This window comes from Sorex araneus, chromosome 2 (genome assembly GCF_027595985.1).
Source record: "Sorex araneus isolate mSorAra2 chromosome 2, mSorAra2.pri, whole genome shotgun sequence".
In the NCBI taxonomy this organism is placed as follows: domain Eukaryota; kingdom Metazoa; phylum Chordata; class Mammalia; order Eulipotyphla; family Soricidae; genus Sorex; species Sorex araneus.
The window spans coordinates 211511807-211531767 of NC_073303.1; the positions used below are offsets into that span (position 1 = coordinate 211511807).

The 19961-nt window shown below is 47.5% G+C and overlaps 1 protein-coding gene across 2 annotated transcripts in view; it reads right to left on the bottom strand.

Moving 5' to 3' along the window:
- CCPG1 (cell cycle progression 1) overlaps positions 1 to 19961 on the bottom strand; it is a 43093-nt gene that overhangs the window by 1293 nt on the left and 21839 nt on the right. For both annotated transcript variants that reach the window (XM_055129270.1, XM_055129272.1), the window contains exons 2-8: positions 19469 to 19537; positions 15331 to 15451; positions 12571 to 12647; positions 9323 to 9527; positions 5744 to 5995; positions 4557 to 4678; positions 2052 to 3451 (exon numbers count right to left, since the gene is read on the bottom strand). In XM_055129270.1, coding sequence (XP_054985245.1) covers positions 2052 to 3451; positions 4557 to 4678; positions 5744 to 5995; positions 9323 to 9527; positions 12571 to 12647; positions 15331 to 15451; positions 19469 to 19528 — 2237 coding nt within the window. In that variant the 5' untranslated portion in view covers positions 19529 to 19537. The remainder of the gene's footprint in view (positions 1 to 2051; positions 3452 to 4556; positions 4679 to 5743; positions 5996 to 9322; positions 9528 to 12570; positions 12648 to 15330; positions 15452 to 19468; positions 19538 to 19961) is intronic.

A 19961-nucleotide genomic window follows, 5' to 3' on the forward strand; every position in this document is an offset into this window, starting at 1 on the left:
AACTGTTGGGTTTCTGTGGGTTGTTCTGTTTGTCTGTCTGTCCAACTGCAAGCCCTAGAATCCTGACAGTGCCTTCAGCTTCGAGTGTCCCCCCAGACACCCCAGCACCAGGAAGGCAGAATCCCTCCAGCTGGAGTCATGGGGTCCCTCCAAAGCAGTTTCACTGGCAGCTTCCCATACCGTAAACCTGACATTCCCTATCGCAATGAGAGTAACTGTCGGCCCAGTTTAGGACTCTGGAAATAAGGTCCTCATTTCGCTTTCAAAGAAGGGAGTGCTGCCTGCAGCAGACGGTGCCCTGAGACAGCGCCCTCCGGAGAGCGGCACCTTCCTGTGCGGGCCCAAAACCCAAACAAGGAAGCACCATCCTGCCAGATTCACTTCACCCACTTCCGTTCAAATCTGTCTACCTGCCCACGCCTACCGCTGTCTGTCGGGGTCCAGACACGCACCAGCTCCTCCGCCTGCAAAGACCCCTCCACTACTAGCCTCAGCCTTCCCGACAGTTCTCAGGGCTGCGTCCGCTGACTGAGACTGCACTCAAGCCAACCTTTCGGCAGAAAATTAAGCCCTTCGTGACCTGAGTGGTTTTTTTTTTTTAATACCTTGGAACAACATCACGTTACAGTTGCATTTCTTTGCATGTCCAAGTTCCCTTGGGCTAACATGAAGTCCCTGGGACTGCAGTGTCCTACCCATCTACTCAGCCATGACTCACTTCCTCAAATACCCCGTTAAAAGCGGTTCCATTCAAACACTCTCTCTCACTCATAAAGCCTTCCCCCAGACACTTCCACAAAGACAGAAACGACCACATACGAAAACACGCCACCACGCTGCACGATAGGGCTCTTACTTTGATCTACGCTACCAGCCTGCTTGACAGCAAAAACCTTACCTTTTTGAAACCTTTTTCCCCTGGGCAGCCCCAGGTGCTCTGAACGTTACAGGCACGAGATACCCAAAGATTAAAAACACCCAATTCAAGTCTCATTATTTTATAGACACATTTATCCAAAAAGAGATGACTGTGTTAAGAGTATAGAATGAATACTTGGAGGTTAGGGGAGTTTTATGTTATACAGAATAAAAAGCTGAGACTTAGCTTGGAGTATAGAGAACATGCTTAGGACTTCCTAAGTTTGCCCCTTTGCCCAGGCCTCTGCCGACAGTACTCTATATTAAGCATACTATGATGATTTAGTGGGTAAGTGAAATGAAAATAATAAAATGTAATGAAATGAAAAAAATAGACAAATGAAAGTAAGTTGGACATCCAAATTATTATTAGCTCTTAGTTCCCATTAGAACAATTTTATGTTGTTCATGCTTAGCTTCCCAAGGTAGGATTAAAGAAAACTAATTTCACTTAAGGTGGTTACCTTTTAACAATGAGGGGGAAGGCTGGGGCCAGAGTGAGGGTACGGCAGGCGGGACTCTACTTTGCACACTGCTGAAGGGGGCCAGATTCCCCAGTATCACATAAGGTCCCCCCAGCCCAGCCAGGAGTGAGCCCTGAGCCCAGAGCCAGGAGAAAGCCCTGAGCACTGCCAGGTGTGGCCCCAAAACAAAACCAAAAAAAAAAAAATTAATAATAAAGATTGAACAGGGCTAGAGCTCAGCAGCAGAAACATGCTGCATACGAGTGGCCCTGGTTTTGATGCCCAGAATATTCCCTGGTCCATATAAGGAAAAAATTTAAGATTTAAGGATTTCTATCCTCCTAACTGATGGCCACAGCAGGGACAGGACCCAGGGGCTCACTGTGCCCAGGCTCTCCCAGCGAGCCCCTGGACAACTAACTCCTTACCTGAAGTTTAAGGTAAATATTAGAACACTTGCTCTGACCAAACACATTATATAATTTAATTTGCAATTGCTATTCTGTCTCTGCAATTAATTTATTCTAAAATCTCCTTGGCAATAAAGCATGTCTCTGATAAATGATAACATTCCAAGAAACTTATCCAGTGATTAAAAAAAAAAAAGAATGCAACCCAATCTATGAAAGTTAAAAACTATAATAGCAACACGGTGCTATGTAAACCGACCTGGGTCCATACGGAGGGGAAAAGGGGTGACCAAAGAAGTGTCTATATATGTATCCATCCAACTCCTCAAAGACTCCGTCATTATCTATCTGGTACTCCTTCATGTCTTTGAGATAATCTTTCACGTCGTTGACAAAGTCCGTGAAAAGCTTCTGGTCGTGTATGAAGACACCGTTGAGGAAGAACGCCGCGATGAACTGATCGAGCTCTTTCCAGTGATGGAAACTCCCCAACTGCTCCAGCAAGTACCTCTCCATCAGCTTCCGAAACTCCTCGATCCTCACGGGACTGAAAAGGTTCTTGGACTCGGGCCTCGCGCACTGGCCCGCGCTGGCACAGGCCTTCCTGCGGGGCTCGGGGCTGTCGCCGCAGGCTCTCCGCTCAGCGCCACGCTTCTGGGAATCAGGACTTCTCACAAACTCCTCAAAGGGCGGAGACTTGACCTTCCTTCCCTCCCTCTCCGCGGCAGGGCCTCTGCTCGCATGGTTCTGCGTGCGCGCCTTGTACGAGGGGTATAAGTACTCACTAAACACCGTCTGTTCTTTCGCTCCCGCCTCTTTGGAGCTGCCAGCTTTTTTGCTGACCTTTTCATCGAAGATGTTCTTGGTGGTGTCTTTGAAGTGCCGGAAGGTGGATTTGACCGAGTCTGAGAATTTTTTCAGATTTTCTTTCACGGCTTCCTTCGCCTGCTTAATTTTCTCCTTGTGGTGCCGCACGAACTCTTTGGTGGAATTCTTCATGGCATCGAACGTCTCCTTCACAGAGCCCAAGAATGTTTCCTTGGGCTTATTTTTAGCTCTGTGGTTTCCCCTGCTCCCTCTCTTTTTCCCGTCCGCTTCCTGCTTTCCTTTTTCATCTTTCGCCTCGACGTACAATCTCTCCCACAAGTCGGACCGCTGCTGCTCGAAGTTCAGCTTCCGCTCCAGCTCGGCCAGCCTTGCCCGCAACGTGTCAGTTTCCCTTTGCTCTTCCCGCCCTCCCGGAGAGTCGTCGGGGTCCCCGGGGGCGGGCCGGGCGCTGAGCTGCTGGAGCTCCACCCGCAGGGCGCGGGCCGCGAGCCGCTCCCGCTCCATCTCCCGCCGCAGCGCCGCGGCCTCTGCCAGGAGCCTCTCCTTCTGGCCCAGGAAGCTGTGCGCCTTCAGCCTCTCTTCCTCCAGATGCCGCCTGAGCTGCTCATTTTCCGTGACTAACTCGGGACTGGTGCCTTTGCCCTCCAGCACCCGGACCTGCTCTCTGAGTCTCCTCAGCTCCTCCTGTAGCGAGGACAGGGCTGCTTCTTCCTTCTCCAGAGACAGCCGCAAGTGCTGGTTCTCTGTCTGCAGGTCTCGCTTCTGAGTCTCAAAGGACAGTTTCTCTCTCTCCGTGAGGGCCCAACACCGGGCCAGGTTCTCCTTCAGGGACTGCGGTTTTTGAAAAAAAAAAAAATAGGAAAAAAATATTTATAAGAACTAAAATTAAGGGGCTGAAGCGATAGCACAGCGGGTAGGGCGTTTGCCTTGCACGCAGCTGACCCGGGTTCGATTCCCAGCATCCCATATGGTCCCCTGTGCACCGCCAGGAATAATTCCTGAGTGCAGAGCCAGTAATAAGCCCTGTGCATCGCCGGGTGTGACCCAAAAAGCAAAAAAAAAAAAGAACTGAAATTAAATCTTTAAGATTGGGAAAGTTGGAGACAACAGTGGAGGGAGGGAAGGTGTAAAAGTGGCGGGATTGGTGTTGGAATATTGAATGTCTGCAACAAATCATCATGAACCACTTTGTGAAGCACTGTGTCTATGTAATGTGTACGGGGAAATTGGAAAACATTAATTAAAAACCACAAAATGAATCTTAAAGATGTATATTCCATTATAGCCTTAGTGTCTGTTTTAGCAGACCATACTTTATGTCGTAACTTCAATACAGAGAGTGGAAACGCAAGGTTTCGTATACAAGAGCAACAGACAGCAGAATGTCAAAGTAAGGTCAGAGTGTGCAGGGGGAGTTTCAAGACAGAAAATTCAGTTAGAGTTCAGTTTGTTTCTAGTCAGATTTCGAAAATAGAGACAGAAGCACTTCTGAGAGTGTTTTCCATAACCAGGAATTTTTTTTTTTTAATCATGAAATTCTTACTATCTTCTGTCTGTCTGTCATCGTCCTATTGTTCATCGATTTGCTCGAGCAGGCACCAGTAACGTCTCCATTGTGAGACTTGTTGTTACTATTTTTGGCATATCGAATACACCACAGGGAGCTTGCCAGGCTCTGCCGTGCAGTGGGGATCCTCTCCGTAGCTTGCCGGGCTCTCGAGAGGGACAGAGGAATCAAACCCAGGTCGGCTGCATCAAGGCAAACACCCTTCCCGCTGTGCTATCGCTCCAGTCCATTCCCATGAGAAAGAAAGAAAAAATTACCAACTGATTTAGTAATCAATTATTTATTGATCTACCTATCTGTGCTATAGTGATACATAAATAACACATAAATTTGGTTAGAAATTCTTAATAAAATGTTAGTAGTACATACCTGATAATCTATAAAAGACTCTGGTCCCTGTTGACACTGGGAAAGATAATCCTTCACGTCAATCAATTCATCTTCATGAACCTTTCTAACTAACTGCTGGCGCTTCTGAATCTGAATTGTACCTAAAGACAAGTTATTAGGGGTAAAACATGATTAACAAAACTTTTTAACAGAGTCAATCTTATTACTGTACAGGCTTACTTCATTTTAACATTACCCCTGTTTTTTTGTATTATGAACAGCTAATGTAAGAAATAAAACATTTTTATTAGATCTGTCACTGTCATCCCCGTTGCTCATCGATTTGTTCAAGCAGGCACCAGTAAAGTCTCTCATCGTGAGACTTGTTGTTACTGTTTTTGGCATATCCAATATGCCATGGGTAGCTTGCCAGGCTCTGCCATGCAGGCACGATACTCTCGGTAGCTTGCTGGGCTTTCTGAGAGGAGCGGAGGGATCGAACACGGGTCGGCCGCGTGCAAGGCGAACGCCCTACTGCTGTGCTATTGCTCCAGCCCTTTTTATTAAATATAAAACTTATATTTTATTAGATATTAAAGTTACTTTCACTTTCATTGTCATCCCGTTGCTCATTGATTTGTTCAAGCAGGCACTAGTAATGTCTCCATCATGAGACTTGCTGTTACTGTTTCTGGCATATGGAATACACCACGGGGAGCTTGCCAGGCTCTGCCGTGTGGGCAGGATACTCTCAGTAGCTTGCCGGGTTCTCCGAGAGGGGCAGAGGAATCGAACCCGGGTCGGCCGTGTGCAAGGCAAACGCCCTACCCGCTGCGCTATCACTCCAGTCCATAATAGCAAAGTACAAGGCTAAATTAAAAACAAATCATTTTTCAATTAAGTGCCACAGAGTACAATGCAGGCATGAAACACTGAAGCAGAACTGAGGTATTTCAATAATCCTATCAGAGTTGCAGTGAAAGCAAGCTGATTCCTCATTAATGCACCTCCTGGTGAGCATTCTAAACTTAGGATTCTATTTATCTGCAAAAACAGAAAAGTGCTAAAACCCTCACAATTCTTTAAGCACTGCCACACTTTTCTCTTTCTTCTACATGAGAAAAGCTGAACTTTTCAAGGTGAAGGCCTCGCAAGATCCCAGAATCCTTCACTCTCTAAGAGCCTCGGTCCCACCTCCTTCAGGCCCAGCAGGTTCCGGTCCTTACCATAGAAATGGCCGAACCCCATGCTGACTGCGATCACCAGGGCTAGGACGACACACTTGTTGAGGCCACTGCTGAACTGGCGTTTGCAGGGCTCCGCTGACGGCTCCGGCTCCTGCTCGGCCGGTGGACGCTCTTCGGGGTCCAAAGCGGATGTGGGCTTCTTCTTAGTCCGGCGCCGCTTCAAGGCAGGGCTCGGGTGATGACACGTTTCGTCACTACTGGATTCGTCATCGCTGGGCTGAGATGAAAATACTGTTTTAAGAAGAAACGTGAATCGACATTTAAAATCACAGGAAAAATTTCCCAGCAAATGATTTAGAATTAGTCAATGCCAGAGCTTTGTGCCTTTTTACGCGAGACAGCCAGGAAACAAAATCCAAAGAAAAACACTCAAGTCTTCAGGTTAGAGCAACATAAGGCCAAGACACCCAGATTTCTTTCATCCGTGATACATGAGAATCTGTAACCATATTCTGTGCCTTTGAGAGTCTAATCTGGTGAACGGTTCTTTTGGCAAAACCTCTCAGAGTTGACGCCACATTCTTACAGCCTACTAAATCACTTGGCTTTGCTATCAAAGTCATCAATACTATTTCTAGAAGGACTGATCTCCATATCTTCAATTGCAAACAAGTAACTTAAGCTCAGCTTGTTAAGAGAAGTGTGTAAATCCACAAGCAATTCCTGAGACTCAAAGTACAGTGGACTACAAAAATGTGTCCTTGGAATGCATTTGGTCCCTAACTTAATTTCCACCTCAGGACGAAAGGTCAAAGCACTACAGTTAACAGAAATTTCCAGAAGTCAGAAGAGTCCTTCCCCTGGACTGCCACTCTTACTAGATGGTTATTCATTCCACCTCTAGTAAATATTGTCGGCATAAGAAAGAAATACAACAGCTATCTCCCATATTTTTTTTTCCTCACTTTTTTTTAAAAATTAAATCACTGAGAAAAAGCAGTTCCAAAGCTGTCTAAGCTATCACCCATATTGAGTATTTGGTGCTGCCCCTACAACAAAAGAGGCAACGAAGAAAAGAAAATAGAGGGGGTAAATCACAAAAGAATCTCAGGTACTGGAAAAAGTCACTGGAAAAAAATCACCTTCAACTTTTCCGAACTGTATGTTCATACTGTTCCAGCGCCAAGAACCAGCACGATGGCACAGATTAGATGAGTCAGTATGAATTCCCAACTGGTCTGTTAGAAGGAATTACTGAGAGGAAGGGTGGAATGTGCACCTAAGTTCAATGCCAGGAGCTCCCAACAACCAAGCTCATGCTGCTCAAAACAGGCACACCAGGCGTCCCCAGGCGGCATGTCCATGCCACACACGTGGTCACGCATTCTGTGGAGAGGCCAGGCAACGTGCACACTTGCAGCAACACACAGGCAGCACTACTGAAACTATGCCCCTTCTTTGGGGACGGAGAATCAGCAGGACCTTTCGGTCAAACCCGGGTGTCCCATCAGACTTCTCTGGCTACCTTTGATCACAAGTTTTTCCAAGCAGCCGCCTCTGGGGTGTCACCCTCCTCGGACAAAAGGAAGGAAGACAAAGTACTACAGAGGCATTTGTGAACACGTCTGAACGTGGAAGTCAGCTTTTTGGACAGTATTAAGAAGGACAGATGGAAAAACAAAACCATCCGTCAGATGCCTTCAAGACATTTTTAGTTCTACACTAATGTATTGTTTTTTTTTTCTTTTTGGGGTCACACCCAGTGATGCTCAGGGGTTACTCCTGGCTTATGCACTCAGGAATTACTCCTGGTGGTGCTTGGAGGATCATATGGGATGCTGGGAATCAAACCCAGGTTGGTCGCGTGCAAGGCAAACGCCCTACCCGTTGTGCTATTGCTCCAGCCCCTACACTAATGTATTAAGACAGACCTAACCTGTGTTAATAAACGTGCATGTCTCACCAGTGCTTTCGCTTTTTTTTTTAACCCCCCCTCCCCTCCAGGGAAGAGGGCACACGAAGTGTCCCAGTACTACGAATTCTGCAGTCAAGTCACCCACATTTGCTCAAACCTCAGGTGGTCGTCCCATCCTAAGGGCATCCTCTACGCCTCACCTTGGGAGAACCACCTTCCTGATCGTGGTATCTCCCCTGTCAGCTAAGCACCAGCTTCTTTTCTTTAACCAGTCATCTGATGGCGGAAATATTTTAAAGCTTCTATTAAAAATTAATAAATATAGCTCGACATCCAAGACACAGGCAATGCCGAGGCATGCAGGCAGCTCAGTCACTCAACACACTGCGACACCCAGAGCACCGGGGGCCGTCTGCAGACCCCCGGGTGAGCAGAGCCGTGTGCAGGCAGGCACGCCTGGCTCGGGAACGCTGCTCAGATGCAGTCAGGGCACCTTGGCGCGAGAGAGGGCAAGGAGCATGGTGTTTCGGCTGAACGTCCCAGCCCTTTAGGCACTCAGGAATCTTCCACAGCTTCTCCCACCACCTTTCTTTTGTAAACAAACAGGGGTAAGGACATGTCAAGCTTTATTATATAAAACAAGAAGAAAAAGAAGAAAGAAGACTGTTTTCATGGTCAGTTCACGTTATTTGTGTACCACCCATGCCAAAAACAGTAACAACAAGTCTTACAATGGAGATGTTACTGGTGCCCACTCGAGCAAATCGATGATCAATGGGATGATAGCGACAGTGAAATCAGTTCAACTGGGCTGGAGAGATAGTTCAGGGGTCAGGGCACTCACCTCACATGGAGCCAAGCCAGGGTCAGCCCACTACCCCGAGCAGGGCCCCGAGTGGCCTGTGAGCACAGCATCAGGAGCAGCACACGAGTTCCCCAAGTGTAGCCCAGCACCACCCCCCACCCTGCCCTCAACCATGAACCGTCTTCTGGAGTATGTAAAACATGAGCGATTCTCCTGTGAAGTTATTTCGTGTCTTTTGCTTCATGCTGAGAAGTTATTTATTGGGTAAGCAAAAACAACTATGCCCAAGGCTAAAGAATACAAGAGGACACTGTCATACCATTGATCATCAATTTGTTCGAGCGGGCACTTAGTAATGTCTCTCATTGAGAGACTTATTGTTACTGTTTTTGGCATATCCAATACACCCGGGTAGCTTGCCAGGCTCTGCCGTGCGGGCTCCATACTCTCGGTAGCTTGCCGGGCTCTCCGAGAGGGGCAGAGGAATCAAACTCGGGTCGGCCACGTGAAAGGCGAATGCCCAACCGCTGTGCTATCGCTCCAGCCCCACAAGAGGACACAAGATATAATACAGTTCACAAAAAAAACTCCCTGGGGCTGGAGCGATAGCACAGTGGGCGGGTCTTTGCCTTGCATGTGGTCGACCCAGGTTCGATTCCCAGCATCCCATATGGTCCCCCAGCACCGCCAGGAGTAATTCCTGAGTGCAGAGCCAGGAGTAACCCCTGTGCATCGCCAGGTGTAACCCCCCCCCAAAAAAAAGCAAAAAAAAAAAAAAAACCAACTTCCTCAGTTTTGCCCAGCAGATTCTGAACCTGAGGTTTAGGGCTGGGAAACCGGCCATCAGGCGTCGTGCAGCCTCTAGCCTATCCCCGCCGGCGCCCCCGGTGGCACTTACCCGTCTCTGGCTGGCAGAAGGTGTACTGGCTGCTGGAGGAGGAGCCCATGTGGAAACCCTCCAGGCTGGGCTCTGCCCTCGCACCCAGCGCTGCGTCTTGACTCCCCAGGTCTTCCACTTTAGGCGGCTCCAGGGTCACAATGTCAGAGTCGTCACTGATAGTTCCGATATAGACGTGATCCTCTGCAGACTTTTCTGCTTCTCCCTGAGGAGTTACAAATTTCAAGACAGTTCCATTTAGTAACATTTAAAGGCCTTTTATTATTCTACACTTTCACTGGGATCCTTGAGCAGTGTCAGGAATAACCCCTGAGCATTGGTGGGTGTGGCCCCAAGCCCCAAAAATAATAATAGTAGTACATAAATAAAGGGCTGGAGCCATAGCACAGTGGATAGGGTGTTTGCCCTGTACACGGCCGACCCAGGTTCGATTCCTCCATCCCTCTCAGAGAGCCCGGCAAGCTACCGAGAGTATACCACCCGCACGACAGAGCCTGGCAAGCTACTGTGGTGTATTCGATATGCCATAAACAGTAACAACAAGTCTCACAGTGGAGATGTTACTGGTGCTCGCTCGAGCAAAATCAATGAGCAACAGGATGACAGTGACAGTGACATAAATAAAGCATAAATACTGCCTAACAGGAAAGAATTACTTGATAGTAGGCTCATCTGTCGGTTTGAGGGGGGAAAAGAAAAAAAAAACACAGCTTTCTTTGCAATTTTCTCAAGAAGTAACGCAAACTGCAAGCTCGCAGAGGGGCTTGTGCACTCGAGGGCTCTCCGGGTGGCTCTGTCTCACCGCCCACATTCGGTGCTCTGGAACCCCAAAGTGTGGCTGTTGGTCAAGGGCAGGCGATGGAAGGAAGAACTGGTTGCTCGATCAGTTTATTTCATTCTCTCTCTCTGCTTCTCTCCCGATTCTGGATCTCTCTCTGGATCTTCCTCTATCCCCCTTTCTGCCCAACAGTCTTAGTTTATATTAGCAAATTACATAGGGCGGTAGCACAAAGGTGGGTTTAACATCAATAAATCAACAAAGAAGGTTAAAACCATTTCTCAGAGATTGAGATTAACAAAATCACATCTAAGGAAATCTCATCTAAGGAGATCCACTCAAGGGTGGTGTCAGGGTGTAAGCTAGTAATCTACTTACATAGTTATAGTAAATCTACTCCTAATATTTCTAGCAGTGTCATTCTGTATGAGCACAGTAAGAGATATAACCTTAAAGTCTGGTTCTTCCTGAGGACATTCACTATATATTCCAGACCACAGTCCTCAGGCCAGGTTAGTCTTCCTCACTTCAGCAGGGTCCTAATCTCGTCATTACCTTTGGATCATGACAGCATTTGTCCATGACCATGCTCTCGATTTATAGTTGAGTATTGTGGCACTTTGGCCTGGCCCATTTTGATGTCAGGGTAGCTCACCGCTTGCCCTGGGTCTATTCCATCCCTCGTCAGGACCCTGCTTTTGGGGTGCTGGAACTAAGGACAAGTGAGTCAAAAAAGCAGATGCCAGGAGTAAATATTATTGGAGTCAATCAACTCCAAGTTACAAGCACAACATTAACTGTCTTCCTGTGTCCATACAGAAAGGACCTTGCTTTAAGGTAAACTATGCAAAAGACACTAACTTACAGTACAAGTTCAGAGTCCTTAGAAGGATCTGATCTTACAAGATAACAGAATCTGATTAGGGAAAAGGTGATTAACTGGTTGGGAAGGAGGGTGCAGAGAAGAGTTTACAGATAAACAAAGGAATGGGAGCATCTCCAAAGCACTTAAACCTAAACTCCTTGTAGCAAGGGAGGAAGGACAAACCAATGTTATCCTACACCCCACTTGTCATGGGCTTCAGAAAGGAAGAAACTATCCTAATGACCAAAGGAAGAAATACTCATTTCTCACCAGTTACACCATGTAATCAGCATGATTCTATAACCTCTGAAAGACTGGATGAAATGTTCCAGGTTATAGATACAAATAAACTTCAGTAGCAAAGTCACATAAAGACCGTCCAGGATATCTAGTTTTATCCAGAAGTCCAGTGAAACACTCAAGGTCAACATTTAATTTGTTCTCAAACATCCACGTCCAAAAAGTGCCCTAAGAGAAGGATAAATACCACTCCTCTGTGGAGGCTAGACAGAACCAGGGAACAGTATCAACAACAACAAACTCTTGGCCTTGGATTACAAAACTGAGTTCTAGGCAGTTACAGGGAGGGGATCACTACAGATAACACAGGTGTGACATGGGACAGTGGGGAATAATCAGCAATGGTGGTGCTGGTGTGGTACAGTAACATTATACATCAATACCATAAACTGATCTAACACATGCCACCTGTAGCACTGTCATCCCATTGTTCATTGATTTGCTCAAGCGGGCACGAGTAACGTCTCCATGGTGAGACTTGTTGTTACTGTTTTTGGCATATCGAATACGTCATGGGGAGCTTGCCAGGCTCTGCCATGCAGGCAAGATACTCTCGGTAGCTTGCCGGGCTCTCTGAGAGGGACAAAGGAATCAAACCCAGGTCGGCCGTGTGCGAGGCAAACGCCTTACCCATTGTGCTATCGCTTCAGTCCGGACATGCCACCCAAACTATAATAAAAACATTCAATTAAGAGTTTCCAAAGCTGGGGCCGGAGCGATAGCACAGTGGGTAGGGCGTTTGCCTTGCACGCAGCCAGCCTGGGTTCCATCCCCGGCATCCCATATGGTCCCCCAAGCACTGCCAGGAGTAATTCCTGAGTGCAGAGCCAGGAGTGACCCCTGTGCATCGCCGGGTGTGACCCAAAAAGCAAAAAAAAAAAAAAAAAGTTAAAAAAAATAAAAAGAGTTTCCAAAGCTAGGCCCAGAGCAATAGTACAGTGGGCAGGACACTTGCCTTGCACACAGCTTACCCGGGTTTGATCCCTGGAGCCATATATGTTCCCGTGGCCACATGCAGGAGTGATCCTTGAGTGCAGAGCCGAGTGAGCCCAGACCACCGCTGGGTGTGTCTCCAAACCAAAATTAACAATAATAAAGGGGTAACTTTTATTTTCTAAATTAAGAGTAAAAACAGATGCTAACTGGATCCTTGAAAGTACCAATCTGTGAAATCTCAATCTTTTCAACGAAAGTTGTTTATAACTCAAAGAGGAGAAGAAAGGAGAATGGGAAATGACAGCTTTTGTTGGTATTTGCTGAAGAGCACTGTTTTACACATATCCAAGGAATAAGCCCCGTGATTACCTCAAATGCCGGCTTCATTTCCTCCAAAGATGGGTGAGCTACTTCTCCCATCAGCACCACACCGCTCCGATCAGCCTCTGAGAGCAAGCAAAGAGGAAGAACCCTTGGTCTGCATATACATAACAACTACATTTCTATGCTTTTACATGAATGTGCGAAAAAGTCGCCAAAAATTATTCAACACTCTATAATTGCTAAAAAGACTATTTAAAATTATTCGAAATTCTCAGAGGATTTAAATTAATAAACTGATTTCATTTATGATTGTCACTGCCACTGCCACTGTCATCCCACTGTTCATCGATTTGCTTGAGCAGGCACCATAACGTCTCTCATTGTGAGACTTGTTACTGGTTTTGGCATAACCCTAAATGCCAAAAGCGGTGGAGGAATCGAACCCGGGTCTTCCCAGTCTACCAAATGTAAGCTTTTGGTCGACTGGCATGTTGTAGTGATATAAAGAAAAATATAAAACAAAATTCACTACAGTATCAGTGTGTATTATACAAAATTCACTAGGGCCAAGAGACAGAACAAAGGGCGAGGTGGCTGCCTTGCACTCAGCCAGCCTGGGTCCGATCCCCCAGGCCCCATATGGTTTCCCAAGCCCCTGAGGAGAGACCCCTGAACACAGCCCGGAGTGAGCCCTCGATGCCCCAGGTGTGCCCCTCCACCGCAACCACAAAAAATACTTTTTCTAGGGGCTGGAAAGATAGCACATCCGGTAGGGCGTTTGCCTTGCACGCGGCCGACCCGGGTTCAAATCCCAGCATCCCATATGGTCCCCTGAGCACGGCCAGCAGTAATTCCTGAGTGCAAAAGCCAGGAGTAACCCCTGTGCATGGCCAGGTGTGACCCAAAAAGCAAAAAAAATATATATATATATATATATTTTTTTCTATTTTCTTAATGAGAAAAGATGTACAGGGTTAATATTTTCATTCATTTCCTTTGGTTTCAGTCTCCGGTGCCCAGGGCTGCCTCCCGGCCCACTCAGGCTCCCTGCTGGTGGGCTCAGGCCCCCCGTGGGGTGCTGGGGGTCAAACTGTGGTCGGCCCTGGGGTCGGCCCGAGGTCAGAGCTCTGCCTACTGTAGTCCTGCCGGTTCCCCGGAACTTGTATTTTACTTTATAATAAAAAAGCTAAACATAAAACACTCACAGGACTTAGAAATACATATAAACTACGTTCACAAAAGACAAACAGTACTGGCCAGATGTCTGTAAAGTCACAGGGCTGAGACTGGCTTGGGGTCGGGGAAACAGCCCAGGGGCTGAGCGCAGACTCACATGCAGGAGGTCTGGCTCTGATTGGTGGCACCAGCAGGAGTGAACCTCCAGAAGCAAACTGGGAGTAGCTCCTGAGCAGTTTGTAGGTGTCACAAACATTCCCCCTGCGCCCCCCCCCACACACACACAGTGAAAAACTTCTGGGGGTTCAAGTAAACCATCTGGTGGTGCAGTTCAGTCCTAAAGCCCCTGTTTTACATGCATGAAGCCCTGCATTCAATTCCCAGTACCACATACAAAAATAAATAAAAGAGGTAAATTAAATATAAAATAATATTGAGTATCCCCCCACTTTTTTTGGTTTTGTTTTGTTTTGTTTTGGGGGACTGGAGTGATAGCACAGCGGGGAGGGTGTTTGCCTTGCACGCGGCCAACCTGGGTTTGATTCCTCCATCCCTCTCGGAGAGCCGGCAAGCTACCGAGAGTATCCCTCCCGCACAGCTGAGCCTGGCAAGCTCCCCGTAGCGTATTGGATATGCCAAAAACAGTAACAAGTCTCACCATGGAGACATTACTGGTGCCCACTCGAGCAAATCAATGAGCAACAGAACGACAGCGCTACAGTGCAGTTTGTTTTGGGGCCAATCCCAGCAGTGCTTGGGGGGACAAAAAGGATTGCTGGGGATCGAACCAGATAGGCCTCGTGCAAGGCAAGTGCCCTCCCGCACCATCACACTTCCCCACCTAATTCGTGTCAGGATTAAACACCCAAGCTGGCACGTACACAGTGACACAATTCAGTAGTAAAATGGCGTCCACCAACCAAGGCAAAGCACTCAGAAAGGAGACAGAGACCAGAAGCGCAGTGAAGAAATCCCACGTGGAACAGGAGGGACAGTGCAGAGGGCCTGACCAGGCCTGATCCCCCGCAATACAGAGAGTTCCCAGGCACTGCCAGGCGTGACCCCAGGGTGCACAGTGAGAAGTCAGCCCTGAGCACCGCTGGGTGTGGCCCAGAAACAAAACAAACACGGAATCCCTATGTGATGGATAAATAATTTCACATACTACTCTAGTCCCTCAAGGTTGGTAAGATTTGGGGGCTGGAGCGATAGCACAGCGGGTATCGCATTTGCCTTGCACATGGCCGACCCGGGTTCGAGTCAAATCCCAGCATCCCATATGGTCCCCTGAGCATCACCAGGAGTAATTCCTGTGTGCAGAGCCAGGAGTAACCCCTGTGCATCACCAGGTGTGACCCAAAAAGAAAAAAAAAAAGGCTGATAAGACTTTGTTACCCATCACACACATCATAGTGAAGAGTTCTTTAGAAGCTCACACGTGTGGTACAGGCACCAACGAACCAACTTCTGAGCAGCCGATGGCAGTGGTCCTGCATGACTGTCCCCAGGCAGGCTAAAGGCCTCATCCCCAACGACCGGCCGTTAGCCAGCAAGGCCGCTCGCCTAGAGAGAAGGCAAGAGCCATCACCATGTTTCCAATGCCGCGCACTCGGGCGCTGGGCACCTTACCTTCCTGTTCCAGCTGCAGCTCTGGCACCGGCTCCTGCTCGGCAGCCGAAGTCTCCGGGGCCAGCTCAGGAGTCCTGCCGCCCGGGCCGGGTTCCGAATTCACCATCTCTATGTCAGATCCCTGGGGGAGAGGAGCACCAGGTGTGTATCAGCGACTCAGCACTGGCTGTGACCCCCAGATACTGGCACACCCCAAGGGAGAAGGACGCCAAGTCGTTCCCGCTGGTGCAAAACCTCTAGTGGGGAAGCAGCCGGCTGGAGTCGCAGACTCGAACTCCAAGAGGAGGCGGCCCCAGCTGAAAGCTCTAACTGTGCTCGTTTTTAAAGTTTAAACAACAAATCTGAACATAGGCTGTTCTGTACTTACTATGTCTGTTAATTTCCCTACACTAAACCTTTACGCAACTGCTCTGAGTAAGAGTTCTGCTAGTTATTAGGAAATATTGAGAATCTGAACCAAGCAGCCACATACAATAATTATGGCAGGGGCTGGGGAGACAGTGCAGAGGGGAGGGCACTTGCCTTTCCCACGACCGACCTGGGTTTGATCATCAGCACCTCATATGATCTCCTGAGCCCGCCAGGAATGATTCCTGAGCACAGAGCCAGGAGTATGCCATGAGCACTACAGGTGTGGCCCAAAAACAAAAACAAAAAAAGGCAATATATAAAAAATATTAAGAGTGAAGATTACAACAAACCCATCAGGGTCAGGATGACAGTGACAGTGCACACTGCTGGCCTGGTTCCACCCCAGCATCCTATCGGGTCCCCAAAGCATCGCCCGGAGTGTCCGAAAATGCAGAGCCAGGAGTCAGCCCTGAGCACTGCAGGTGTGACCCCAAATCCAAATAAATAAAATGAGCCCATTACAGTAATGAGCTTTCCTGAAAAAAATTTTAAACTGCTGTACTCTTTACTCTTCCAAGATGTCCTTCCTACATTGATGACAAACTGTCACTGTCACTGTCGTCCTGTTGCTCATTGATTTGCTGGAGCGGGCAGCAGTAACGTCTCCATGGTGAGACTTGTTGTGACTGTTTTTGGTATATCCAATATGCCAAGGGGAGCTTGCCAGGCTCTGCTGTGTGGGCGAGATACTCTCTGTAGCTTGCTGGGTTCTCCGAGAGGGGCGGAGTAATCAAATCTGGGTCAGCCTCGTGCAAGGCAAACGCCCTACCTGCTCCAGCCTGATGACAAACTACCTTTAATAAAATAATGATTCTGAGGGGGTTTCCCCTGGTGTCTTAATTAAGGAAATAAAGTTAATCACTGAATTGATTTTCCTCACTCTACCCACTCCATGCCACTATTTAAAAAAATTTTTTTTTAATTTTTGAATCACCATGAAATATGGTTACAAACTTTCCATGTTTGAGTTTCGGTCATACAATGATCAAGCACCCCTCCCTCCACCAGTGCACATTCTCCACCACCAATGTCCCCAGTATCTCCCTCCACCCATCCCAACCCTCTCCCTGCATCCATGGCAATTTCCCCCATATTCTGTGTACTTTTGGGCATTATGGTTTGCAACACATACTGAGAGGCCATCACGTTGGTCCATTACCTACTTTCAGCACACATCTCCCATCCGGAACTATCCCTCCAACCATCATTGACTTAGTGACCCTCTCTATCCCAGCTGCCTTCTCCCCCAGCTCCTGAGGCAGGCTGCCAACCATGGAGCAATCTTCCTGGCCCTTGTGTCTACTGTCCGTGGGTGTCAGTCTCATGTTACTCTATACTCCACAAATGAGTGCAGTCCTTCTATGTCTGTCCCTCTCTTTCTGACTCATTTCACTTAGCATGACAGTCTCCATGGCCATCCACTTATAAGAAAATTTCATGACTTCATCTTTTCTAACAGCTGCATAGTATTCCATTGTGTAGATGTACCAAAGTTTCCTTAACCAGTCATCTGTTCTTGGGCACTCGGGTTGTTTCCAGATTCTGGCTATGTGAAGAGTGCTGCAGTGAACGTACAGGTACAGATGTCATTTCTACTGTGCTTTTGTGCACCCTCGGGATAGGTTCCCAGAAGTGGTATTGTGGGGTCATATGGAACCTCAATTTCTAGTTTTTGAAGGAAAGATTATATAGTTTTCCAAAAATAAGCCACTATCTTAATTTTTCTTCCAGTTTACTGATCCATATCAGTAAATAGAAAGGCCTATGTTTCTCTCTCTATATATATTCATGCATATAAATATATTTGAATAGATATACTATACAGACATATATAAAAGTCTGTTTCTATATATAAACTGTTACTGTCATCCCGTTGCTCATCGATTTCCTTGAGCGAGCACCAGTAACATCTCCATTGTGAGACTTGTTGCTACTGTTTCTGGCATATCAAATACGCCACGGGGAGCTTGCCAGACTCTGCCGTGCGGGGGGGATACTCTTGGTAGCTTGCCAGGTTCTCCAAGAGGGGCAGAGGAATTGAACCCAGGTCGGCTGCACACAAGACAAACACCTTACCCGTTGTGCTATCGCTCCAGCCTATATATAAACATACAAACATGTTTCTCTATATTATATACATAGATACTTGCTATATATATGTATAGAAATACATATGTGTATATAGATGTAGCACTCAAAATAGTCAAAATAACTGATGAAAGACTTTGCATTATTCCACCCTCAAGATAATTCTGAATTTAGGATTTAGGGTCAAGATTGGAAGGAAAATTTTGCTGAACAAAGATAAAGGCTGTACTGGAGATTTGACGGCAAAACCGTTCTGGGCCCAACAAGAACTGTGCGATAGGATAGGAGAAAAATGCAGAAGAGAGGAGAGAGGAGTGCAAAAGGTCACAATGAGAGAGAGAGAGAGAGAGAGAGAGAGAAGAGAGAGAGAGAGAGAGAGAGAGAGAGAGAGAGAGAGAGAGAGAGAGAGAGAGAGAGAAGAATCTGGTAACTATTTAGGAGAGGCGGGGTTGGGGAGGAGTGCTAGCAGGAGCAGCTTCAGACTCGGCCTCACCATTAAGGGCCCCTCCCAGTGACACACCTTGGCTGGGCCACATCTCTGGGTACCAGACCCCCCACAGACCTGCAAGCCCCCTCCCCAGCCCCAGCCCAGCCCCCACTTCTCAGACTGTTAATTACCCTCAAGAGAGAAGATGTCACTGGGGGGGGGGGTTGATCTAAGCTTTGTAGAAAACAGGTTAAAAATAGAAAAGTCACTTATGGGGGAAAAAAACCTGAATCTCAATGGAAACAGCTGCTATCAAATTCAGAAACCTTCCATGCAGAAAAAGCACTTTTTTTTTGGTTAATGTTTTCTAACAAATGATCTGAATTAAATTATCAGAGTCATTGCAGAAGATAACATTTACTTTTTAAATATATTTTTTACTGGAGGAAAACAAATGAGAGAAACTAGGAATATTTTGTGAGAGGCCCCAAAAGTAAGTGAGGTTCTCTTGTGCTTGTCTGGTTTTTGCTCTAACACTAGCTCCGACAGTTTCACGTTACAGAAACACGGGCAAATGACTTGCCTCGGTAAACTTTGGTTTGTTCATCTATGCGATAAGAGTGAAAACGAATCTATCCCTTGGAGCGTTATATAAAATACGAGGAGGCAGGCAAAACACCGGACGGAACCAGTAATTACTAATCCTCAATGGTCTTCTAATTATACAACTGTCGGGGGGCAGCGGGGTCTGAGGCCCTGCAGGAAGGGCAGGGCGTGGCCTCACCGGCAGGGACCCCTCAGTTCTGATGACATCAGGCCCGTCCTGGTTATCTAGGGCAATTTTTCTTTTTCTTAAGAGTAACTAATTGTGATTAAATCTCTCTCTCCCTCTCCCTCTCCTCCCTCCCTCCCTCCCTCCCTCCCCCTCCCTTCCTCTCTGTCTCTCTGTCTCTGTCTCTGTCTCTCTCTCTCACAAACACACACACACACACACACACACACACACACATATACACACACACAATCTCCAAATACCTCAACGCCAGGGTTACACAGAACCATGAAGACTGATATGGGACGATAACCCAGTCCTACAGACAATGGAATCTACGCTCCAATGAAGACCAACACTGATCTTCAAAGGACTGAACACGCGCCACTGCCCACACGCAAACATCACCAACTGCCTGGTAAGAAGCCCAGGACACATACCTCATGATTGATGACAGTCCAGCCACAGGATGAGTCGCTGTCACTGGAGTTTTCAGACATGTCTCACGTCTACAAATACAAAAACAGATGGACATTTGGAACACGCTTTCAAAAGTCCCTCAGGTGATGCTCAACTACGAAGAGCTGCTGCGGCCTCGTCTGAGAGGCTGGGGCTGGAGCTCAGTGGCCTCCTGGGTAACACTGAACCCACTTCTCCCACTCATGCTGACATCACCACAGGGGACATCACAGCAGCATCCCACAGCATAAGGGACCGAGCAACAGTACAGTGGGTAGGGCACGCGCATCGTACCACGGCCCCCCGAGCCCCACATGGACCCCGGCCCGCCAAGAGGAAGAGTCAGTCCTGAGTGAGAGCCAGGAGTGGGACCTGAGCACTGCCCAGTGAGGCCAAGAAACCAAAACCAAAGCAAACAATCAAAACCCCTAATACGAACGGCCTTGTGACGGGAACAGCCTCTCGGCCAAGAAT